The sequence below is a fragment of the Tympanuchus pallidicinctus genome, unplaced genomic scaffold (assembly GCF_026119805.1).
Source record: "Tympanuchus pallidicinctus isolate F22 unplaced genomic scaffold, pur_lepc_1.0 scaffold24, whole genome shotgun sequence".
Classification (NCBI taxonomy): Eukaryota; Metazoa; Chordata; class Aves; order Galliformes; family Phasianidae; genus Tympanuchus; species Tympanuchus pallidicinctus.
Window position 1 is genome coordinate 4,438,823 of NW_026294741.1, and position 24,616 is coordinate 4,463,438.

At 61.9% G+C, this 24,616-nt stretch overlaps 2 protein-coding genes and 1 long non-coding RNA gene across 6 annotated transcripts in view; 1 reads left to right on the plus strand and 2 right to left on the minus strand.

The window, feature by feature from the left end:
- Window positions 1–14,144, plus strand: part of SMG6 (SMG6 nonsense mediated mRNA decay factor) — a 90,552-nt gene extending 76,408 nt beyond the window's left edge. The window contains exons 15-19 of one of the 2 annotated variants that reach the window (XM_052689197.1): window positions 533–682; window positions 6,976–7,129; window positions 9,993–10,204; window positions 10,429–10,510; window positions 12,231–14,144. In XM_052689197.1, coding sequence (XP_052545157.1) covers window positions 533–682; window positions 6,976–7,129; window positions 9,993–10,204; window positions 10,429–10,510; window positions 12,231–12,361 — 729 coding nt within the window. In that variant the 3' untranslated portion in view covers window positions 12,362–14,144. The remainder of the gene's footprint in view (window positions 1–532; window positions 683–6,975; window positions 7,130–9,992; window positions 10,205–10,428; window positions 10,511–12,230) is intronic. The other variant, XM_052689198.1, reaches the window with a different exon arrangement.
- LOC128083693 (uncharacterized) lies at window positions 1,721–6,954 on the minus strand. Its single transcript, XR_008208152.1, has 2 exons — window positions 5,011–6,954; window positions 1,721–4,513 (listed from the first exon to the last, which is right to left on the minus strand). It is a non-coding gene; the product is annotated as an uncharacterized LOC128083693 (long non-coding RNA).
- A 258-nt stretch (window positions 14,145–14,402) lies between the features above and the next one.
- Window positions 14,403–18,709, minus strand: HIC1 (HIC ZBTB transcriptional repressor 1). 3 transcript variants are annotated; one of them, XM_052688732.1, is made up of 2 exons: window positions 18,477–18,709; window positions 14,403–17,738 (listed from the first exon to the last, which is right to left on the minus strand). In XM_052688732.1, exons 1-2 carry the CDS (start codon window positions 18,526–18,528, stop codon window positions 15,793–15,795), a joined length of 1,998 nt encoding a protein of 665 aa, XP_052544692.1. In that variant the 5' UTR covers window positions 18,529–18,709; the 3' UTR covers window positions 14,403–15,792. The 3 variants fall into 3 exon arrangements, with proteins under 3 accessions (XP_052544692.1, XP_052544693.1, XP_052544694.1); XM_052688733.1 differs by lacking the exon at window positions 18,477–18,709 and adding an exon at window positions 18,221–18,243; XM_052688734.1 differs by lacking the exon at window positions 18,477–18,709 and adding an exon at window positions 18,121–18,211.
- Between the last annotated feature and the right edge of the window lie 5,907 nt (window positions 18,710–24,616).

The window sequence follows — 24,616 nt, forward strand, 5'->3', positions numbered from 1 at the left end:
AGCAGTGCTCTCTTGTTCTTTTTCGGGATCATCTCGAACAAGATCTGTTGAGGTGCTCCACGTGTGTCTGCCCTCAAGCAAGGCAGCAGCGTCATGGCTGCAGGGCAGGCAGGTGGGGACCAACAGCCTCCTCTCACAGGGATGTGCCAGGCAAAGTGCTATTTCCCTAAGTGCTTCCTACCTTGCAGAACTGAAGCCTGTAAAGCATCAGTGACTCACTCAGGGCCGTGGGAAGAGTTTTCCAACACCATGCAGTTTGCTTATAGAACAGAGCTTTAACAGGGCTGCCCCTGCCCTGCCTTGTGTCTGGCATCTCTGCCCTATTCCATTGTGTCTCATTTTCCTGCATGTATGCCATGTATTTGTGTTTGATTGCTTCTTTTAAAGGTTTAGGAATAGTCTCCTATCAATGTGGGACAGACTGTGCTGGGTGGGGATTTGTGTGCTGAGATGAGGAGAACCGCAGCCCCTGCCGCCAGCATCCCTTACAATCACTTCTGTCCTGTTTTTGTCTTTGTACATTTCCTGGAAGAAGGAAGATGATGTGAGGATTGAGGCATTTGAAGATGACTCAGAGGCTGAAGGCAGTGGAGGAGAGATGGACATCAAGGAACTCCGAGCCAAGAAGCAAGCATTGGCCAGGAAGGTGGCAGAGCAGCAGCGTCGGCAGGACAAGATTCAGGTAGGATGGGACCATGTCCAGCTGAGGAGCTGCTTTACTTTTGTACTCGGGCTGATCCTATCTCGCCGTGCCTATCTCGATGTGTACAGCTTTGTTTAAGGTTTCTTGGGACGTCCCTTAGTCCCACTGCAAAACCCAGCTGCACTTTGAGAGCACAGAGCCAAACCTGCATTGCTGATCCACCCCAGGGTAAGCTCTGCCCTCCCAACGCCCGAGCTGAGCATGCTGGGTCTCCAGGAGCCCTCAAGGAGCTGCACAGCACTTCTCATGGAGTTGCTGGCGCTCCCTGCAGTGCTGACAGAGCTCCTGCTGGTGGCTGCAGTGCAGCGGGTGCCAGGCAGCTGGCTGGCCCGGGCTGGGACAGTGGCTCGGTGGCCCCAGGGCTCAGTGAGGAGGCAGCTTTCCCATGCAGCAGGGCACGGGCAGACTGGGGAGAGGGTGGGACGTGAACAGCAGAGTTCATGTGGGAGCCAACAGCAGGAAAAACAGCCTGCGGATGGCTGCCGCAGCCAGAGCACTGCTTGCGAAGCGTTGCCATCGTTATGGGGACAAACAGACGGGATACAGGTGATGCTGTGCTGGCCCTGGCCTAATCTTAGCACATCTCCCAGTGGGAGCCTGTGAAGCGAGCTGGGGAGCAGCTGCCCAGCAGTGCCTTCTGTTGCTTTAAGAGCGAGCTGACATGCACGCCGCTGGCCGCCTCGCCGCTCGCAGCCCCTCTTCCTTCAGCCTCGTGGCCCAGATGAGGATTTCTCAGCAGAGGAAAATTCTCCCTGGCTCCCCTCCCCCTCACCTCCGCCCTCTCTAATGCCCAGGGCCCTTCACTTCCATAATTCTTCATTTTCCAGCCTTGAACGTAAGCCAGACACATCTGTCTGGCCATATGCGTGAACTCTGCAGTGTGTGCCGAGGTGGTTGTAAAACAGGGCTGCTGAAGGCCCTACTGGGAGAGCGCACACATGTGTACCCTCCGGCTATTGGCGCCGGGCCCAGAACCACTGCGCTTCACTTTTCCAAACCCACCCCAACCTTTGCAGATTTTGCCTTTTTTTTTTTTCTTTTTTTTTTTTTTTTTCCCCCTTTTTTTCATCTTCTTCTCCTTTTTTTTTTTTTTTTTTTTATATTTGCATTTGAATTTCGAGAAATTCGTATCAAGGCAAAGGTATAAATTGTGCCGCCCCCGCAAGCGAGTCCATTACTGTTGGCAGGTACCTGGGTCACATTAATACAATAAGGAAGAAAGCAGCAGCGAATGAGTGAGAGATTGGAGAGATGGGCTGTAAATTAAAGCGGCCTGAAGCCTTCCAGCCTCCCAGGGTTGTTAAGCGGGAGGTGTAAGTAAATTCCCCACTTCCCACCGCCTTGTACAGACACAGCAAACAGGAACTGCACATGTTCGGGGAGGGCAGTGCATGCAGATCCCGGCCCAGCTGCGCCGGGGCCCCCGGGATGGCCGCTGCCCGTTCTGCGGGGAACGTGGGGGCTGCCTGATGTGTCAGGGGCTTTTCTCCCCGGCCCACTCCTCCCTTCCTCCCGAGCCTCCTCTCGCAGGCAGAGAGAGGTCAACATGAGGGTGTGGGCAGCTTCGGGGGCTGCACAGCTGAGAGCTGAGGTGCAGTCGGAGCCTGGGTGGAGGAGAAAAGTCCTTGGGGGCTTTGCTAAAGTCAGCCAGGCCGCGGCTGGCTGGGAACAGCCCGCAGCAGAACATGTGTGCGGCCCAGAGCTGGGATGGGGAGGCCAGGCTGAAGCCAACCCTGCGCCGCACCCCTCGGATCTCCCTGCCTTGACCCGCGGGTCTCTGGTTTTCTTGAGGGATTTGTGCTTCCTGGGACCTGCTGCCTTCTAGGTTTCATCCTGTAGCTCTTGCTCCCCTGTGGCATTCTCGCACTGGCTGCTCTCCGGTTCCCTCTTTCATTATCCTGGGGATGAGCTGCAGTCCCATGTATTCACTGGAGTCCTGCAGATCCTGTGTTAGCACAGCCAGGACCCTCAGCTCTCCGTGCACATCTATGTGCACTGATGGGGGCACGACCCAGAGAGCCCAGGCACCCCAGAGCCTCCTGCAGAGCCTGGCAGTGCAGGGTTCAGGGAGAAGCCTCCATCTTTTGGCTACTTGTTTTCTTTCTAAGTGTTTTGATATCTCTGAAGTTTCCCACTGACATCCCTGTGCCATCCCTTGGCAGGGCTTGGTGTGCCCATAGGGAGCATGGTGTGGTGGCCTCATCTGCACCCTGCAGAGCTGTGCTTCTTTCTGCCTTCTCTCTGATGGGTTTTTGGGCACTGCTTTCTTCCCTTCACTGTGCTCACCTCCTCTTGCTGCCCACCCGTGCCACCAGTGTGGGCCATCTACTCACTGCTTGTCCCAGGCTCTGTGCTGGCCAGGCAGCCCTACTTGTCCTTCTTGTACCTTCCAAACACAGACATTACTGTGATCATTGCTGCGGATCGAGGCTTTATTGTGCTTCCCTCACTGCTTTGGCTTGACTGGTGGGGAAGTATGGGTCCAGGCAGAGTGAATAGTTAAATAGGGGTGGCCCCTGGGGCCAGCATAGAGAGCTCAGCTCCGGAACATCACACTGAGCAGATGAGATGGGGTAGAATGGCTTTAGAGCTCAGCCTTTTGCAGCCCTCTTTGCAACGGGCAGCCCTTTGCTGCCTGGCTGGGGTTTGCAGGGAGGCCGGGCAGGCAGGTGGAGCGAGGCCACGTCCTGCGCCTCCATCCACCCCCACGCTTGGCATGGCCCTCGGTCCGCGCCGCTCGGTGTCCCCTGTCCTTTGTGCCTCTGCTGTGCGCTGGGAGCGGTCGAGTTTCCTGAACGGTTGAAAACATCCCACCTGAAACATAACAGGCTCTTCCTCTGGATGCTGCTATTGTTTTGCTGAGCATTACAGAAGCAGCTTAACCGGGCGGCCAATTATGACATGTCTTCCCAAAATAGCCCCGCTCCTGTCCCTTCTGAGCCCACGGAACGGCCGCCCCCTTAAGATGCAGCCGCTCCTTTGTGGCGGTGCTGTGAGTAACCCGCTAAATATAGCCGCATCCCATTCACGCTCCGCTCCTGGCGCAGGAACAATGCTGCGGTGCACACGCGCTGACACGCACCTGCCTGGGATCGGGTGCCTGCCGGCTGCGGAAGACGCACACCCACCCACGGCGGCTCCGCCACGGCGGCGGCCCCGGCTTGCTACCAGGCACGGGGCACGTTCACTGCTGAGGAAGACGCTGCTGCGGACGAACCTTGGGAGGAGGAAACCTTTGGAGCGAGATGCGAAGGAGGCATTGTTTTCAGCTCCTGGAAAATTCACCTCTTGTCCCCCTCCGAGTGCACGGGGAGCCGGCGGGCAGCAGCGCCAGGTTGCCCCGCTGCGGGATTGAGGCTCGGGCAGCAGAGGCGGTGGCACAGTGGTGACAGCTGTGGCACAGTGGTGTCGGCCCGGGTGACCCATCCCGCACCCAGCCCTGCGGGGCTGCGGCTCCTGGTCTGTCTGGCAGCCAGTGCAAAGCCCGTGCTGTGTTCCCAGCGGACATCACTCCGCTGTGGCACCGCAGGAAATGCAGCCTCACGGTTTGTGTGTGGTGAGGAGCGGTCCCCTTCTTGAACTTGAATCCCTCGGCCAGGCAGCCGGCTTCCGGGGAATCCCCCAGGTGATTCCAGCTGATGGATGAGTTGGGAATTTGGGACTGTGCGAGCGGGAGTGTGTGATCTCAGTGCTGCCACCAGCTGGGGCAGCCGGGGGAGCCACCTCCGGCTCCTGCCGAGCTCCTGGGAGAAGTCCCTGCCCAGGGAACCGCAGCCGGGCTGTGGGCTGTGAGTGGACGTGATTCGGTGCCTGCAATGGGAGGAGAAAGGAAAGCTGGGTAGTGCTGAGAAGAGCAGCGGGCTGCTGCTCCCGTGGGTGCCTTGCTGTGCCAGCCCCGCAGCGTCCCTTCGCCACGGAGCCATGCAGCGAGCCAAACCCCAATAGGGACCAAATCTGTCTGTCCTACAGCACTTGAAATGGGGTGAGGCTGCACCAAGGGTCTCCCACACCCGCACAGCCCCATATCCTCTCCCAGCACGGAGGAAACTGAGGCACAGCAGGATGGGCGGCTCAATCACTGCCATAACACAGCATCCTGCACCCTCAGCCCCATCCCCGTGCTGTGGGGCAGCGGCCGTGCCCACCGAACAGCAGAAGGGTTAACGCCGCGCTCGCTCCCCGTCCCATCCCGCACATGGGCTCCCTTTCATCTCTGGCCGGGGGCCAGCCGTAGTCTGCATGAATCACAGGCCACTCCCCTCCCCCCCAAGCCCCTTGGCCAGAGGCTTCTGCAGCCTTTTACTCACACAAACAAAAATAAATCTCGCTGCCGGCCTCTGAACTCTGCAAAGGCGAGTTTCCCTCTGGCTCCCCGAGCGGCCCGGAGCTGTGCGAGGGGACTTGGCACGCTCCCCGCCGACCTCGCTCTTTCACTCCCGGCGCATCCTGTGTCCTTCTCTCACCGGGCGGCCCGAGGAGCGGAATGGGACGTGACGGCCGGCACAGGCGTCGCTCGCAGCTGCCAGGAATCAGCCGGGTACGGCCTGCGAACGCCGACGGGGACGGTGCCACACACGAGGGGCCCAGCGCCGGTGTCACCTGCGCGGTCAGCCCGGATGGGGAGCGTGAGGGACTGGCCTCCTTCGGTCTTTGGGATGGTCGTTACCTGCTGCAGGGTGTGGTTTTGCTCTGCCTTTCTGTCACTCTGGGTCTCTGTGTTGGGTTCTTCCCCATCGCCTCGTGGCAGAGCCTGGTTCTGCACTGGGCGCTTCTCCATCCATGGCAGGACCTGGTGCACCTCCCCACTGCGCTCCCAAACATTGGGGAGGAGCCCCACCAAACCCCACTGAAGCTCCATGGTTGATGCCATCAATTTTGTCCCCTGGCTTAGCGTTGCCCCAGCCTGGGTTGGGCAAAGGCATGAGCAGAGGCAGCGCCCAGCGCGGGGCTGTGATGGTGGCCCTGTACCAGGATGCTGGTGCCACCATAGCTGCCCCTCAGTGGCCTTCTGAGCCCATGTGTGGGAGGCACGTGGGGAAGGCTTTGGTTGCTGCCTTGTGGGAGGTGGCGGCATCAAGGCAGCTTGATTTAAAGGCAGATGACAACACTCGCAAATGGATTTAAAACCACTTATTTCCACGGCCACTGCTGGCCCATGCAGCTCGTTGTTCCAGGGTGCCTCTGAGATTTTGGCATGACAAAAAGAGGGGTCAGATACACCCCCACAATGCTGGGCAGAACAGGGCTGGACTCAGCAGAAAGGGCTGGGCAGGGCTGGGCTCCCCTCCTGGCCCTGGGGTGTTCCGTGCGGGTGCAAGCCCTCTTTCACAAGAGTTCACGTGGTGGATGTGTTCCATACAGTGCTGCTGTGCTCCATGGGTGACCGGTTCCTATTAGAGGCAACAAACATCAGCGAGTCAAGGGAAGCTATTTTTAAGCAGAGGAAGCACTAGAATAGCATCCTGAGTTTTTTACGCCTGTGACTTACTGAAGAGTCCAAGTCCTTCGATAGCATCAAAAGTAACACATGAGCTTTTTGATCCCATTTTAGCAAATAGCGTTGTGCAAAGGTCCAGGTACAGCCAGGGGGGGCTTCCAGTAGGACCCAGCAGACCCTCCCCATGTGTGTGAGCACCTCTGGTCTCCAGTGGATGTGTGGGGCTCTGTCAAGGACAGCACCAGGACTTTGCAGGGCTGGAACCCACCTGGTTTCCCAGCTGGATGTTGTTGGAAAACACACGGTGTGTGCAGGACTTGGTGGGACAGAGAGCATGGTGCTCAGCCAAGCGTCCCCTCCCCACACACCTCTCCTGCTCGGGGTCCCATGGTTTGGATGTTGTTGGCATGGCTCGTGTCCCAAGCTGGCTTGTTTTCATTGCTGATCTTGTCATCTTGAGATGTTTTCATCCACCCCTTTCCTCCCTGCTGTTTTATATCAGGGTGGTGCAGATAGTCTTGGCAACTGCCAGTCCTATTAAATGGGACAATACCTGAAACAAATGCACTTTCAAGGCTGGTACAGCCAGTCCCACTGCAGGGCTTGGGCAGGGCTGTGTTTTCCTATGAGGGTGCTGCTGGAGTTTTTCACCACCCCACTGTGTCCCCACAAGAGCTGTTGCTTGCAGTGTGCAGGTGGGATGGACACAGCCTCCTCTACACGCCGTCCTTGCTGCAGGAGGCATGTGTGCCAACTAGGCTTATCTTTTGCTCCCAATGTCCACGGGTCACAGGGTTGACGTCTTTCTTACTCATCACGTGTCCTTCTCTTCCAGGCTGTGCTGAAAGACCAGAGTCAAATGAGGCAGATGGAGCTGGAGATAAGACCTGTCTTCCTGGTCCCAGACACCAACGGCTTCATCGACCACCTCAGCAGCTTGATAACACTGCTGGACTGCAGGAAGTTCATCCTCGTGGTGCCCCTGATCGGTGAGTAGCACAAGCACCAGGCATGGGCTTCCCTGTCCCTCGGTGCAGGCTCGACCCTCCATGCCAGGTCCCATTCTCGTGCCCCACATGCCCTTTTGTGTGGTCCCAGTGCTTGCTGTGCGCGCTGGACACAACCCTGTTGCTTTTACCTGTTGGAGCCATGTCTTCCCAGCTGCTCCTTCACCCCATGCCATGCTTTTCCCTTCCTGACAGCTTTCTGCCCAGCGTGAGCTCCTCTTCCCATGGTGCATTTAGTGGTGCCAGGGGCTGGGAGAGGCACACGGGTGTTAAATGGGATTTGAAGGGAATTTTGGAAGGAGCAAGGAGGAGGAATTGTTAAACAATCAGAGCAGATAGCTTATCCCAGCAGAGCTGGGGCTTAGGCAGCCTGAGCAAATGGCCGGCCTGTGTCCCAGCGTCTCAGAGCTGCTCAAGCCCAGCCCTTCTTTTTATCCTTATAAAGCTTGCAGTAAAACAGCAAGCTGGTTCCCGTTATTGGTAAACACTCACCCTGGCAGATAACGGCTGTGCTGCTGGGTGGTCTCCCAGGGTGGCGGGAGGATTTGGTGAGATGCCTTTGCTCTGATTGTTTGATCACTCGCTGGGCTCGCAGTAGCATTCCTCCGGCCGGTGCTGCACTGGGGCCGGCTGCACCCCAGTGCCAACCTGGCATGGAGGGGAGCTTGAGGGTAAAAGAGATCAGGGTAGGAGTGGGGCTGAGCCTCACAGATGCCTCAGGCTGCCCTCATCCCAGCTGCAGCCCCACAGGCACCTCCAGTCTGCAGGCAGCGAGGCGTACGCTCGTGCTGATCTCCTGCCCTGCAGCACACTTCATGCCTGCCCTCTGAGCAGGTGTGGGGCTTCCTCTTCGACTCGTAGCTCCACCGGCCCAAGAGCCAGCATCCAACAGGCCCTTCCTGCAGGGTCTGGCTCTGGAAGGACTCTTAGAGCTGGGGACGGGACCCCTGGACTGGGGCTGTCAGGGAGCTCTGCAGCTTGGCACGGCAGTGGCAGGGCATTACGTGGAAGCAAAGGGAAGGAAGCTGGCAGAGCCCTGGGGTCTGTGGAGTGTGCTCACACCTGGGAATGCTGGCGCCTTCCCTAGAGCCATGGCCCTGCCTCCTCTGTGCTCCCACAAGCATGAGCTGCAGGAGAGCGGGAAGCCCTGTTTCCTTCCCTGGGCCAGGTGCTGCCGCGCTGAACCTGCATAATGAGGGCTGGGCTGGCCAGGATAAGCCAGGGGCCAGTGGCCATGGTGCCACATCCTATTGCCAGTTCCAGGTGTGAGCTGTGCTCTGTCCCCAGCACGGGGCACTCCTCACTGCTTATCCCAGGGATGCAGCAAGGGGTTAAGCGTGCAGCTTCGCGTTCCGTTTGTTTCTCTTGCTCTTTAACCTGCTCCGTGCTCCTTAAGGCTGACCCCACCATGGAGAAGCCAGGCCTGGTGCAGAAGCACAAACAAGCCTCCCCTTTGAAGCCTGTTTAGTTTGGAAGCAGGAAGGCGGATTTCGGGAGGGAATACCAGCTTTTCCTGTTTGATGTTCCGTTCTTGCAAGGCTCCCCCCACCCCTAACCCAGCCGTGCATTGTGTGGAAATGGCAGCATCAGGTCGCTGAAAGCAGTAGCAAGAGGAGCAGTCAGCGAGCGAAGAGCAAAGCAGCTCCATGCAGCTTTAATTTGAATACCCAGACAGTGAGTGCCAGTCTCACCATGGAACAGAGCGATCACGCAGGCTCCCTGGGCAGTGATTCACAGCACTGGGGAGAGGCCTCAGACCCCGAGCTCTCTCCTCGAACCCCCAAGGAATGCATAGTTCCCACTTGAACTCAGGACTTGGCTCCAAGCTCGGAAACAATCTTCAGAAATGAAGCCATGGCTAAAACACACACTGCGCGCACAGAGGCTCCCTCGCACACACGTGCACACCAGCCCAGCCTTGTGCACACGCATCCCTGTGCACGAACACATGTGAGGATGCTCGTGTGCACATCTGGACACAACTGTCGTGAGCCCAGCCTCGCTGGGAGCTGCCTTGGCCGCGCTTGGCTCGCACACGCAGAGCAGCTCTGGGTGCACTGCAGGGTGCGTTCCTCCTGGCGTCCCTTGGGCACTGCTCAGCCTGGGGGGCTGCTGAGGCTGTGTGCCTGCTGCTTGGCAGCCGGACAGGAGGCTCCGAGCCCTGACAGTCTCCAGTGAAACCAAACGGGCTGGGAATCTGCCTGATCCCAGGCTCGAGCTCGGCTTCAGCAACATGTGTCAGGACAGATGTGCAAACTCTGTATCAGCCCCAGATGGGTGAGGTGTTGAAGAGAGTGTCTCCCCTGCAGGCAGCCTGGGGCAGCGACTTCAGGTGTGAAAACAGGGCCAGGACTTGGTGGAGCGGGAGCTGCCTGCTTCTGCATGTGACCCTACTTGCACACGCAGTTTTCTGCATCTGAAAGCAAGCCCAGGGGGCTGGGAGAAGGAGCAGAGCAGGGAGGCATGGCACGGATCAGGAGGCATGATAGCCAGATCCCCAGACCCATCAGCTTTCTGACCCCCCCCCAAATCGCACGTGAAGGTGCTCGGGTTGGGCTCACGGCTGCATTTCACAGGGCACAGTGCCCTCAGCAAGTGCTGCAGGGCAGAGGTCCCCATGCTCTCAGGGCTGAGCCAGGTGACACACAGAGATGGAAGGCAGCAAAGCTTTTCCAGACCTGTAGCCAAGTCCAGGAGCACAGGGACGCTGCGGCAGCTGAACCCAGATTTCCTGAGCCAGCTCCCAGTGTCCCAGCCCTGAGGCTTTGGCAACACGTGCGTTTCAGCAGCGGGTCACGAGAGCACCTTGTCCCTTAGTAACTGTACCTCCTCTTCCTGTTTGAAGTGATAAATGAGCTGGACGGCCTGGCCAAGGGCCCGGAGATGGAGCACCGGGCTGCAGGCTATGCCCGCCAAGTGCAGGAGAGAGCCAGGAAGTCCATCGAGTTCCTGGAGGAGAGGTTCGAGGGCCGTGACAACTGCCTGAGGGCTCTGACCAGCCGAGGCAACGAGCTGGAGTCCATCTCCTTCCGCAGTGAAGACACCACTGGCCAGCAGGTATGGATCACAGCCCTGTGAGGATGGAGGCACTGAGGCAGCGCTGCCAGTGCACGCTATAGGGCTGGAAGCCTCCCCAGGGACCTGTCCCTTTGCAGGCTCAGAGCAGCCCTGATGTCCACTGAGCTGCAACACCATCTCCAGGGCAGTGCAGAAATGATGGTGATGGGGCTGCAGGGTTTGTGTTTTTTTCTGCTGACAGTAACATTGTGCTTTTCTTCCAGGGAAATAATGACGACCTGATTCTGTCCTGCTGCCTCCACTATTGCAACGACAAGGCCAAGGATTTCATGCCCTCTAACAAAGGTAGAACATCCTCACATCCTCTTTGTCCCTTCTCTGTTGCAGCCCACAGACCCTGCTCATTTCTCTTTTTGTGGCTCTTGGAGCCCATACCTCTGCATTTGGCCTCTTTCAACACCAAGGTGTCACCTCCTGCCCCCACGCAGCCCCAGGATGTGGCCCATCCTGCTGTGTTTCCAAATGCTCACCTCTACGTGCACCTTCTGGGACTCCCCAGCCTGTGAGAAGACCCCTCCATACACACACACAGCCACTTTGTAGTGCTGGCAGCACAACTGTTAGTAGTTGCTGTCCCCCAGACTATGCACCGAGGCCATAAAACCACGTGTCAGGGCCTTTTGCTTTCCCTTCACCCTCCTAGAGTGGAAAGAGCAGATGCAGATCCAACTGTCTGCCCATACAGGGACATCTCCTGCCACTGCATGCCACAGCCACGGCTGCAGCAGAAGGTCAAGGGCTCCTTCTGAAAGCCCCAGTGCCTGCTGGTTGGAGCCTTTTTCCTCCTGATGCCCTGCTGGCAATGGCAGCATGTGCTGCGACCAGACAGCCCCAGTGTGCTGCCAGGGCAGTGTGGATGGGAATTAGATCAGCAGCTGCCCAAGAAATCAACCCACATTTGTCAGCGCGAATTCTTAGCAGCTTAACTTGTCAGATTCACAGAGAAACCGTCACCAAATGTTTATGTGCAAATGATGCTGAATTTTGAAATCATGTGGATTATGGCGAATGGGGCCTGACAAGCTGACAGCCTCTGGTTTGTAACAAGGAGGCGCGTCACCAGCTCGGAGCAGAGGATGTTTATTGTTACACATTTCTTAAAGTGTCCGCACAAAACCTTCCAATCCCGCTTTCATCAGCCCTCGGCCCCAGGCCTGCCCTCCCACAGCTGCCCCACGGCTGCCCCGCACTCCCCTTCCTCCCATCACCTCCTCACCATCCTCAGCCCCAACACCACCAGCTTGTTAGCTTGTCGCTAACCTCCCCTTCCCCTTGGCTTGCTGCTCCTGGCGCGGCCAATCTGGGCCCATGTTGGGCTCCCATAAACTCTGTTTTTTCCATTCCAATCCTGGCTCAGAGGCACTGTGTTTCCTGTGCTCATAGGAACAGTACTCTGGTCACAGGACCCAGCTGCTTACACATACCCCATATGCTTCCCCTGCTCCGCACACACGTAAGCGTGGCTCCCATATCCCCAGCCTGGCGTGTTGCGTGCGGGGCAGCTCATCCATCTGGGGGCAAGATCCCTTCAGTTATTTCTCAGCCTTCAGCTCTGTCTGAGCCTCAGCCAGAAACGCCTCGGTGGCAGTGGCTACTCCAAAAGCTGCTCGAACGAAAGGTTCGTTTTAGATCTTATAATGAGATCGCCAGAATAATAGCACCAGCTTCCTGCTGGAGCCAGGGTCGCGGGCCGTCTTCCTGGCCTGGGTCAGGCGAAGGCACCTCCTGTTCCCAGTGCTGAGCACCTCCCTGCTTTGGGCAGCGGGGTTTCGCCTGCAGGGGATGGGCAGAGCGCACAGATTGTCCCCAAACCAGAGCAAGGAGATAACAGAAGGCTTCCGAAATGAGGCGTCGTCTCCGAGCCACGGTGGGAAACCTCAGCAGGCAGCAGGGAGCCAGGAGCACCGGGAGGCTGCGGGGATTTGGGGCGCAGAGCACGCGTGGGGACAGCATGGTACGACACACAGCTCTGGGATTCACTCTGCTCTGTTGTTCTTCCATGCAGACGATCCCATCCGTTTGCTCCGCGAAGTGGTTCTGCTGACGGACGATCGCAACCTGCGAGTCAAAGCGCTGACCCGCAACGTGCCTGTGAGGGACATCCCCACCTTCCTCAAATGGGCCCAGGAGGGCTGAGGGGGCCGAGCAGGGAGCAGAGCCCCCTGAGTGAGTAACGCAGAGTGTTGCGGTGGGAGACCGGCTCCGCAGCAGCCCTCACCGCCACCGCCTTCCAGCCCACAATGAACAATAAACGCCACGTCTTCAACCCACCCCACATGGCCGTGCTGCGAAGGGCCCCCCCCGAGGGGTGCAGGCGAGCTGGGAAGGTCATTGCCGTGGATGGTTCACGTGGAGGCTGGGACGTTGAGTGTCCCCGTGGCCTTCGGGCGGTGCTGGAGCAGAGCTGGAGAGCCCTGCTGTGTAGGGAAGCTTTGGTTGACCCCGTGCCGGATCGCCGGCCTTTCGCTTGGTTTGCTTGGTTGCAGAGAGCTCACGTCGTGAGTCGGTGTCTCTTCGGGTTTGTAGGCTGTACAGGGCAGAGATTGGGGACGCAACGGTGCAGACTTTGGGATTGCTTTGGTCTCGCTCAGCCCCAGGAGCTGAGCCTTTGGGAGATGCTGTGGACTTCAAGGGCAGGTCCTCAGCTGTGTGCCCCACGCTCTCCATCATCCCTGCCCAGCCTGTTCCTCCTGCATGTCCCAGGCTGCATTGGTTCCCCATCCCATCCCCGCTACCACCCCACAGAAGGGAACGCTGTCTGCTGCTTGCAGAGATGCTCGTCCTCTCCGCTGCAGGGTTTGCTTTTTCGGTTTCATTTCAGACTTCAGCATAGGATTGTTTTCAGGTGTGTGCCCTGCCTGCTTTGTGGGGGAGGAGGGCTTTGAACACCCCTGATCCCCCCCACAACTGCTTTCTGTTCTGCTCCCTTCCCACAACAGACGTTACCTGTTCCCACCTCTCTTTCCCCTACCCCTGCTTCCCACACTGACACTTTTAGCCACATTTTCAGCCCAGGGCTCAGCGTGAGGTCAGCAAAGCCCTCCGAGTCCCCAAGGAGCCCGGGACAGGCTGTTTGGGGACAGGGCTGGTGAAGCCTGGGCAGTGCCTGGTGCCGAGCCCAGCAGTGAGGGTCCCCTTTTGTCACCTCAAGCCCTGCAGCACACCGCTGTCTCCCACACCACATCACATTGTCCCCACCACCAAACCCTCATCCCCCCGGCACTACAGATACAGAAGCCACGAGGGAGCGTTTGCCCATGAACTGGCATCCCTGAAGCTCTGTCACGCCTCAGTCCCATCAGCACGGAGCAGGACTGACCCCAGGGCCACCTCTGGTTCCCACCGGCGCGCTGCAAAGGATGCAGGAGGACCGAGCTCAGTGTTTTCCTTTCCTGCGTGGGTGGCTCAGACCTGGTGTTTCCAACAGAGCACGTTCAAGCAGGAAGCTCACTGTCACCCATTCCATGGTGAGGACCGAAGCAGGGCTCAGGGCCTGAGCGGAGCACATGGACAAGCAGCAGTTGTGCTCACCTGTACCATACACGTGTCCTGGCAAAGGGCTCAACACAAGTGCAGAACTGCACGGTGCAGATTTGAGGACCCCAAGCAGCGCAGCCACCTGCAGGAGGACACGCGGAGTGACCACGGTTTAACACGAGCACCCAGGACCCAATTCGTGCTGCACAGCTCTGGGCGTAAGCAGCGTGCAGAATTCTCAAAGCTGAGTGCATTGGAAATGTGTTCTCACCTGTGCCGGATGCCCAGCCCTCGCAGGGCTCTCTGGGCAGCACAGAGGGGGTCTCACCGGGCTGAGTGCCGGGGCCACCTGCGCCAGCCCTTTGTTTGGGAGGTGGCCGCGTTCGGGTGATTTTGTTAAGATGGTTTTAATCATTTTTAGTATTAAACTCTTGTCTGTGCAGCCCGTTGTCTCTCTCGCCGTCTGTGGGCGCATCGCTATCAGTTGGGGCGGTGGGAACGTATTGCAGCAGGACGTGTCCCTGCTGTCCTGCACCTTCCCTGTTAATGAACGGGACTCTGGGCAAACAGAAAAGCTCCTCTCCTCCGCTCCTCTCCCACAGCCCCACACCACCCACCCAGCGCAGCCCCATAGGGTACGTCCCCGCTCCCCATCCCAGCCCCACACATCAGGGCCACCAGAGAAGGACGCGAGGCTCTGTGTGTTAATGTCACTTTATTGCTTGTTCCGTTTCGACTATAGAAAAAAGGGCGAGGAGCCCGTGTACAAATCGGACGTGATACAGACCCCGCTGGGCGTTTCCAGCTGTGTTTTGGGTGCAGCTGCTGCCGGTGCTCGGCCCCCAAAATGGGCACAGATGCCCGGTGGCAGCTCTGGCCAGATGCTGGTGAGCCCCGGGGGGGACCTGGGTGACCCCTGCCCATCCCTGGCTGGAAGCAGGCACTTGGGGGCACGAGGCCTCGCCACAGAGCAGCCAGCACAAGGTAAGGCACAGTGGCTGCGAGGCTGGGGACAGTCACTGCCCCGGGGCCTCGTGTGCAAAGGAGAGGAAGGGGCACGGGGAGGGGAGAAGCTTCACATTAGCCCCAGGCAGAGGGGTCGTGGGCCTGGGTGGGGATCCAGACTTAGGGAGGGCTCACGAGAGGGGTGCTGCGGTGCCAGGGGTGCCCCTTGGGGGCTCGACCCGCTGTCATTGCAGCCCGGGCCGGGGGCTCAGCTCTCCCCAGGGCTGCTCCCGGCCCCTTCCCGCGGCCCCGTTCCTCCGCTGCCCACGTCCACGTAGCTGACAAACCCAACCGCTTTGTCTTTGTCATAAACTCCCGGCCCGAGGTTCCCCCAAACCCGACCCGACCCAGCTGTGCTGGGGACGGGGATCTTTGGCAATAAAAGAGGTGGGCCCGAGGGCACAGCCACCCCACGGGACGGCGGCTCCCAGGGGTCCCTCTGCCCCACGGGGCCCCGGGCATCCCTGATGGCGAGCGCTGTGGGGCAGGGTGCAGGGGCTCAGTCTGTGACAAGGCCCTGCCCCACCTCCCGAAAACACTGGCGGCTGAGGGCTGAGGCCGGGAGCTCAGTGCTGCTCCACGTTGAGGAGCATCGTGTTTCCCCGGTCACCATCCCTGACCCCCAACAAAACCCCGTGTGAGCCCTCTCCATCAGTCTGTCCCCGAGCTCCCAGCACAGCCCCGGGGAGGAGGAGGCCCTTCGCTGCGGCCGCGATGGATGAACTACTCACGGCCCCGCGGCAGTGATGGCGGCACAGTCTGGGTTCCATCACAGCAGAGCTGAGCTCCATTAGGTCCCACCGCAGGGCGAGCAGAGATGGGGACAGCCCCGAGGTAAGGAGCGGGCTCATGTCCTCCGAAGCCTCAGGGTTCGGGCTGGCGGCACAGCGGGGCGAGCCGGGAGGTCAGTCCCTGAATATCGGCTTCTCCCCACCGCTCAGGGCAGGACGCGCCATCCAGCCGGCCCGGGGCAGCTCTCATGGGACCCCCTGCTCCGAGTGAGTTCTCCGGGGCCGAGCACCTTGCCACCTCCATCCCTGCCCTGGAGAGGCACGGGGAGCCCCAGGGCCACCCCCCGGCGGGCGCTACGGGGGCGAGTAGCGCTCTATGGTCCGCGCGGCATCGGCGTGGAGGTGCGGAGCCTGCGCCAACACCTCGGCCGCTTTGTCCTGGCTCAGCCCCAGGTGCTCTGCCGTGAACTTGGCCAACGGGTAGAGGCTCTCCATGGCCTTGGGGTCGCTGAGGAAGTGCGAGGTGTGGGACAGCAGCTCGGCCGCCTTCTCCTGCTTGAGCCCCAGCTGGTCGGCGGTGAGCCGCGCCATGGCGTAGACGCTGTCGGGGAAGTCCAGCTTGGCTTTGCCATCGGGGCCGGCCGCGTGCATCTTCATGTGGCTGATGAGGTTGCGCTGTTGGGCGAACTTGCCGCCGCACACCTGGCACTCGTAGGGCTTTTCCCCAGAGTGGATGCGCATGTGCTCGGTCAGGCGGTACTGCCGGGTGAAGCGCATCCCGCAGGCGTCGCAGGCGAAGGGCTTGAGGCCGAGGTGGCTGCGCATGTGGCGGGTCATGGTGCCGCGCTGCGTGAACTTCTTCCCGCAGATGGTGCAGGGGTAGGGCCGCGTCAGCCAGTGCGTCTTCTCGTGCTGCCGCAGCGTGGCCGGGTCCTTGTAGGACTTGTCGCAGGACGAGCAGCGGTACGGCCGCAGGATGTCCCCCAGCCCTGCACCTCCCTTATCCAAGAAGGGCACGGCCTGCTCGGCCGCCGCTTTGTGGTACAGCTCCTCTTCGTTGTGGGCCTCCACGTGCGCGTTGAGCTGCTCGGAGCTGGGGAAGCCCTTCCCGCAGGGGATGCAGACGTACAGGTTGTCACCCAGGCTCTCGGGCTCGTAGCCCAGGTGGTTGCAGTAGCGGTCCAACGCATCGCCGGGCGACGGCCCCTCGCTGCTGCCCGTCTCCTCGCTCGTGCTGTTGTCAGGCTCCAGGTCGTTGCTTTCCACACTGGGATAGCGCGGCTGCGGGGCGGCGGGCGGCGATTCGGCTTTTTCCTCCCTCTCCAGCTCCTTCTCCGCCTCCCCTTCGTCCAGGTAGGGCCCCAGCGGCTCGTGCTTCATCCAGCGGTACATCAGCTCGCGCCCATCGCCGCGGGGCAGGGGGGGCTCGGTGCAGGGCGGCGTGCCGCGGAACGGGTCGGTAGCGTGGGGGTGTCCCCCCGGCTCCCCGCCCGGTGGAGAGTCCTTGTAGGCAGCGGGGTGGCCGGCCAGGAGCCCCCCGCTCACCGGGGGGCTGTCGTGCCGCGGGGGCAAGGAGGGCTCGCGGGGCTCTGCGGGCAGCAGGCGGTCGGTGGGCAGCAGCTGGGCGGAGGGGCCGGTGGGGCTCTTCTTGGAGAGGTCGAGGCCACACGGCGGCGAGCAGTGCCGCTCGGGGGGGCACAGCCCGTGGGGGTGCAGCGGGGTGCCCTGCGAGGCCGAGGCGTAGAGCTCCCCACACTGCGTGTTGAGCGGCGCCGCCGGCTCCACAGGCTGCAGATCGACGGGTCGTGGCGTCCCCGAATAGCAAGCCTGGATGACCGGCGTGGCGGCACGCAGCCCCCGGCCCAGCTTGTAGGGCGCGTACCCCCCACGCAGGTGACAGTACTTCCCGCTGCGCTTCAGCTTCTTCTTGCACAGTGCCACCAAACCGGGGATCTGCAGGTAGCTGGCGGCTGCCAGCACAGCCCCCAAGCTCTGCTCGCCGCCCGGCTCACATTCACCCAAACGCCCGGTGTAGATGAAATCGAGGATGAGGCGGAAGATGCCGGGGCTCACCATCTCGTGGTCCAGGTTGAGCAGGTTGTCGTGCACCACCAGCGACTTGAGGTAGGCGCTGCTGGCCGCCAGGATGTTCTTGTGAGCGCGGAAGAGCGCGTTCTGCACCACGATGATCACGTCGCACAGGAAACCCTTCGTGCGCTGAGTGTTCAGCTGCAGCAGCAGCTGCCGCGAGTGGCTCGGCACCTCCATGGCCTCCAGCATCGCGCCGCGCGCCCTCCGCCCTGCAACACACGGCCCCCGTCAGCCCAACGCCTAGAGGGGATGTAGGGAGGGTCGGGCACTTCGGAGGCGGGGGAGTGCGGGGGGGGGGGGGGGGGAGTTCAGCCCACTTCAACCCCAACCCCGGTTCTTTCTCCCCCTGCTGTGTTCTGGCTGCTCTGAGCGCAGCTTTCCGTGTGCCACGCTTATATCGGGGCTCGCTTCGCGCCGGCTGATGGGGCGGGGAGTGGGGTACAAACCCCCAGAGGCTCAAATTTAGGTTAAAATATTATTTTTATTTTTGGGGGGGAGAAAATGACATCATCCCCCTCCTCCCACCCCCCCCCCCCTCCCCGCCCCCGCTCGCCTCCAGCACCCCCCGTTCCCACCTGCCGCTGCCCTCACCGGAGGAAACGAGGGGGAAGCAGAGAAAAAGCGGCCGTCCCGCAGCCCTGCGAAGCGCCGCGGTGCCGCCCGCCCCCCCGGGGCCGCCGCTCGCCGTTACCTGCGCCGCTCCCCGCTCCCCGCAGCGCTCCTCCCGGCTCTTATGGCCCCGCTCCCGGGAGGCGGCCGGCCGTGCCCCCGGCGCCCCCCGCCCCCGTTTCCTGCGAGGTGAGCGGGGGGGACGAGGGAGGGTAAGGAGGTGGGAGTGGGTTGGGGGGGGTGGGGGGGGAAACGGGACCTCCCCTCCCCGCCTCCCCTCCCGGTGCCGCCCCGGTGAGTGCCCCCCAAGCGTCGTCGGAGCCGCGGTGCCGCTTTACCTGCCCGTCCGCTGCCCTCCGCCAGCCAGCCGAGCTCTCGGTGGACTCTCATGGCTCAGCCCCGGGGGGGCCGTCGCCGGGCGCTGCCCTCCGCCCTCCGCCGCCGCTCCATTCCCGGCGCTGCCGACCGCCCGTACGCCCCTCGGAGCGGTCGGCGGCGGCGGTTCCTCGGGGCTCCCGACGCCGCCAGCTCGGAGGTGAAACCCGGGCTGCGAACTCCCCCTGACCCCGGCCTGAACTCCGAGCAGCGCCGCTGGCTGTTAAAGGGACGGCGGGAGGTTTCCTCCTCCCCTCCCCGGGCGGGGCACGCCGCAGCCGGGCCCCCCCCTTCTCCTCCTCCTCCTCCTCCTTCTCCTCCTCTTTTCTCCGAGCCCTAATTCCCCCCCGCCCCGGTGGGAGCGGGAGGAACGGGCGGCGCCGCCTCCCGCACGGCCCCACCGCCCTTTCGAGGGTCTCAATCCCGCCGGCGGCTTTGCCCACCCCTCCCCGTCTCTCCCGGGCTCCTCCGCCGCTCCCGACCCCTCTTATCTCCCCCATTTCGCCGTGTCCAGCCTCAGGCTTCCCCCCACCCAATCCATCAGCCCGACCAGGTGAGCCCCGACGGCGCGTCCGCCGCGCCCCGACGGCACTTACCCGCAGCGCCCCGTCTCCTCCGCCGCCTCCGCGGCCGCTGCCCGGTACCGCTCGTCGGGCTCCATCTAGCGGCGCCCGCTGCGCTCCGCCCCCCGCCGTCGGGGTTTTGGGGTGGGAGGGGAGGGGGGTGGGGGTGTAGAGCTCCTCCCCGTGCAGGTGCGCGGTTCCCCCGACGGGGCGTCCCGTGGAGGTGGTGGGAACGGGAGTAGAGGTCGATGGGTTTGGTTTGTGTTGGGTTTTTTTTGTTTTTTTTTTTTTTCTCTTTAATTTTGGAGGAGGAGAGGAGAGCGGGTGGGAAGGAAGGGTGGCCCCCGGGGGGACACAGCGACGCGGCCCCCCGCTCCTAGCGAGGCGGGGAGAGCTTCGTGCTTTCGCTTCTCCTTTCTCACGGCCGCGGCCATTTGTGTAAGCCCGGAGGGCGGCACGGAACCGGGCATCTCCGCCCGGGGTTCACCCCGCAGCCGGGCACGGCACCCCAAAGGTCGCCGGTTCGCCTATCCGACCCCGTGGGTCTGCACCCAAATCCCATCGAGCACCAGCCGGCGCAGCGCCGGCCCTCCCACTGTTCCCTATGGGAGATTTTGGCCACAGCGAGGTGGCACCGCGCAGCCCTGAACCCAAACCCGGCGACATCGGGATCCTGGGAGCGGAACGAGCGCTGACCCTCATTGCGGAGCAGTGATTTCATCCCCCCCCCCTCCCCTCTCCCCCAGGGCACTGATTTCCCCTCACCCTCCTCTCTTTATATATATATATATCTACATACATAATTTTTTAGGGTTTTTTTTTTTTCCTGTTCAATTAACGGCTGGAAGTGTTTCAGGTTCTGGCAGGGAGCTTTGGACGTCGCTGTGAGCGATGACTCCCGCGGGCTGCGTCCGCGTAATTTATGGGGCCGTGATGCATCAATCACAGCGGCTCCCCGACAGCTGCCCCCCCCCCTCGGGACCCCGGGCTGCCCCCGCTACCTGCTGAGTGACTGAGCCCGAGGGGGGGGGGGTGGAGAGGAGGGGGAGAAACCTCCGACTCCTCCACCTTTTTCTCGCAGCCCAAAGGCTGGGGCAGGTGGTGGAGGGGGGTGAGCTGAGCCCCGCGGCTCAGAGCGGAGCTTTGCCTTTGCCCTGTCACGCCGCAGGCAGAGCTGGTGAGCAGGAGTGCTCAGGAAGAGAAGGAAAAGGAGGAGAAAAAAAAAAGGGGGCATTTTCGCCTCAATGTGCAGCGCAGATTGGAAACAGCTCTGCTTAAGTCATTGGCTCTGTTGGGAGGTCTGAGCTGGAGCGTCTCCCGCCTGTGCCCCCTCCCCACGATCAATCACGGCGCAGCAAATTAGCCCAGATGCCGGGAGATTGGGTTCAAATCCAGCTGTGGTTTGGATCGCGCTCGCACGCCTGGCTTCATGTGGGACCTGGGCTGTTGGACAGGATGCAGCCCCCCGGTCTCCGCAGGGCCCCGTTTCCCAGCGCAGCCTCTCCCCGTAGCCCACACACATGTGTTCGATTACGGCGTTGGCCAGCCGGGCCGCATCCGGCACCGCCAGGAGCCTGGAGCCCCGCTGGCAGCTCACACTTCATTTTCCCGGCGGTGCCGGGGGCACGGCAGCCCCACAGCCCCTGTGTGGCCCCTTTATAGGGGCTGAGTCCCCTCCCAGCACGGTGGCATTCGGTCCCGTTTGTGCACCGGCTGAGGCCGTGAAACTCGTGACAGATATGAGCTGCCCTCCGGTTGGGTGTTGGATGTGGGTTGTGGGGTTACTCTGTGCCTGTGCTGAGCTCTGCCAGGTGTCCCCCGGTACCACAGGCCCGTGTTTTGGGGCCAAAGGCTGCACTGTGCTGCATCTCCCCGTTGGGGCAGGGTGGGCGAGGGGAAACCAGAATTGTGGGGCGGTGCTGTGATGGGTGAAGGGCTCTTCTCTATGCAGTGATGCTTTGTGGGGCAGTGGGATCTCTTCCTTGTGGGGCAATGGCATGGAAAGCGATGGGGCCCTTTCCCTGTGGGGTGGGTTGGGGGAGCCCTCCCTGGATGAGGGGTTCCTCCCCTGAGAGGAAGCGTGCTGAGAGACCCTCTCCGTGGGGTGATGCTCAGGTGAATGAGGGGCAGAATCCCACGATGGCTGAGGTTGGAGATCCCTCTGGTCCCTCTCCCACAATGCCACCCAGAGCTGGTGCCCAGCATCACATCCAAATCCCCATGCAGGACACCCCTGGGTCTCCATGTGCTCCCACCAGTCACCTTTCATCGCCCACCAGGACCCCAGGGGCTGCCAGGCTGTATCCCACACCCCATTCCCAGCACAGGGCTCTGCACAGCTCCCTGTTGACCTTCAGGAGGTTCCCATCACCTGGATGGGGAGATGGGACCTTTTTATTTGTGGGGTGACACGATGGGGCAGTGGGTTCCCCTTCAGTGTGGGATGATGCTCACCCATACAAGCAGAACCTTTCTCTGCCAAGTGATGTTTAATGGATCAGTGAGAGCCCTTCCTCACAGGATGATGCTCAGTGGGATGGCTTTAGGATGCCTTTAGGATGACTCTGAGGCAGAGGACCCCATTCCTTTGGCACGGTGTTTGGTGAGGTGATGGGACTCCATCCTTCCGGGACAATGGTGATGGGAACACATCCCTTTGGGACGATGTATGACAGGATGATGGGACCACATCCCTTTGGGATGGTGCTTGGTGGGATGATGGGGCTCCATCCCTTTGGGACGCTGGTGATGGTACTGCATCCCTTTGAGTTGGTGCTTGGTGGGGTGATGGGACCGATTCCCTTGGGATGATGATGATGGGACCCCATCCCTTCGGGTCAGTGCTCCGTAAGACAATAGGACACATTTTAGGACGATGCTCGATTGGATGAGGAACACTTCCAGCAGCTCGGTGGGGGCTGGGATCACCTTTCCATGTCGGGAAGCTCTTCGGACCCCACGGCCCCCTTCCACCACCAGCCCTTCCACTATGGGACGCTTATAGGATGGAGGGGCTGCGGATGGGCTGCCGCAAACCCCACTAGATGGCAGCAACGGGCTGCGCTCCGGGACACAGCGCTTCCCCCCCCAACCCCCCCCCCCCAACCCACCGCCTCCCCCTCGGGGACCGGGGGCCGCTTTTCGTCCCGAAAGGTTCCCAACGGGGGACCGCGGGAGGGGTGGGTGAGGGATGAAAAGCGGCCCCCGGTCTCAGAGGGGGCGGCAGCGGCGGCTCCGGGGGAGGCAGTGCGCAGCCGGTACCGGTGGGCCGTCCCCGGTGCTGACTAATCCCGGGGCTGAGTCACGGCTGCGGCGGGGAGCGCTGCGGCAGCGGAGCCTCCGAAAACCGGAGAGAGCCCCGACGGGGCGGGCGCTGCGAAAGGGCTAAAAGTGGTGGGGGGAGACGGAAGGGGGATACGAGGGGGGATGAGTGAGTGTGGGTGGCGGGGTATTTAACAGGCTTTTGGGGTGGAAGCGGGCTCCCGTCGGAACGGGGGTCTGGGGGAAGAGGGCGGGGGGTGAGGGAGGAGGGATGGATGTGGGGTGTCAATGGGGAGTGGGGTTTGGGGTGGGTGTAAGGGGGGTCGCGGCCTTACGCAGCGGCGGGTGCTGGCGGCGCGGTGCTGCTGTCAATGACAACGCTGCTGTTGCCGTGGCGACCGCTATGATGCTTCGCCGGAGCCCAGTGAGGTCAGAAGGCTCCGACAGGAACCGGAGGGGGGGGAGGGGGGGTTCTATGGGGGGTATGGGATGCGTACCACCGGGGGAACTGTCCCCCCACGTCCTCATGGCTGTGGGTTTAGTCTCACTCTGCTCCGGGTGCTGGCATTTGGGATGGCGGGAGTTAAATTTCGGAATTCACCCAAGCCGGCTCATTGGGAACGCAGCGTTTTTGGGGTTTCGGTGCCCCTGTGTGGGATCGAGCCCCCGGCCTCCTGCTAGGCTGCATTAGGGCAGCACGGTGCTGCAGTGGGGCAGCTGCAATGTAGGGGGGGGGGAAAGCTCCAAACTCCCCCCCAGTACACACACACACACACGTTGTTGTGCCCCATCCTCCTGCAGGACACCCATGGGTGCTCACTGGGGGCACAGGGTGACACCATGATATGAGGGCGGGTGGGCACAGTGCAGGTGTATAGGAGGCACCCCCAGGTTTGGACGCCCCCCCCTCCCCCAACCCGCTCTCCCCCCTCCCGGGTCTCTGTGTGATCTTTTTCCCCCAGAGTGCAGCCCCACAGCACGAGCTTATGGGCACGGGGGGGAGGTGAGTGTCTGGGGGGTGACCCCGTCCAGGGGTGTCGGGTCGCTCTGTGGGGTGCACCCCCAACGGGAGGAGGGATGCGGGGATCGGGGCTGCCCCTCTGCATATCCCCACCGGGGATGGGTGGCCGGGGGAGGTGGGGTGATGTCGGGGTCCCGGTGCAGCCCGGACCCCTCTCCCCACCCTCGGGCCGTTGCCCTCCCCCCGCCCCGATATAAATAGTAGCGTCTTCCCGTTCCCTAAATTTCCTCGCTGACGTAGCGCTCACGTCATTGTGTAGGTTGATGCTTTTCTATGAATGAGCCGAGATCCCCGTTACTACGAGCCCGATCCTATAAAAGCTCCGCGCTCTGCGGACAGCGCAGCATCGCCACACCGGCGCCGTCCCCGAACCGGGGGGAAACCGCGGGGCTCCGGGTCCGGACCGGGAAGTGTCGGGGTCCGGGGGGGAGGTAAGGCTGAACCCGCCCCCCCCCTCCAGGTAAGCGGGGACGGGAGGGGGCAGCGCAGCTCCGCGGCATCGAGCGCTGCACCTGTATGTGGGGACAGGGGAGGAATGGGATCGAGACGGGGGGGGACTCTGCGGCGGGAACAGGGGCGGATCAGGGCCGCCTGGCGCAGCCCCACGTGCGGAGGGGGCGGTGGGGTCGGGGCGCGGCGCCGGTGGGGGCGGGCGCGGAGGCGGAGCCGCCCCGGGGAAGGGGAAGGGGGGAGGGGGGGCGACCGCCCCCCCCACGCTTTGCGGTGTTTATGTGAGTGCGTGTGTTTGGACACCGTGTATCCCCCTCCTCTCCTCAGCCCCCCCTCCCGCCCCCCCCGCGCTGTTTGCTGCGGGTGACATTGGCATCCCACTGTCTCCGCATCCAGCCCCGACGTGCTCTCCCCCCCACCCCCCCCGCAACGTCCATTCCCCCTTCCCCCCCTCCATACCCCGCACCGGGACACCGCACCCCCGCACCCCGCGCTCTGTGTCGCCTTCACCCCGACCGTCGGAAAAGCGTGGAGAGACCCCCGTCGAGGAGAGCCCGAGTCAGCGCATCGGCACCTTGGCTCTAGACTGCTTACTGCTGCGTAGGGACAGGACAGTAACAGTCTACAGTCATGGCTACTGAAGCATGACCCACCGGCACCGGCACCGGCACCGCCGTGGGGCGGGGGGAGCGGTCCCAGGAAGGGGGGGGAGAGGGGGGGGGTGCAGGAGCTGTCCCGCGTGCTGAGCCGTCGGGGCGGCCGGGAGCGTCCCGAGGGGTGGGGATGGGATGGGATGGGATGGGATGGG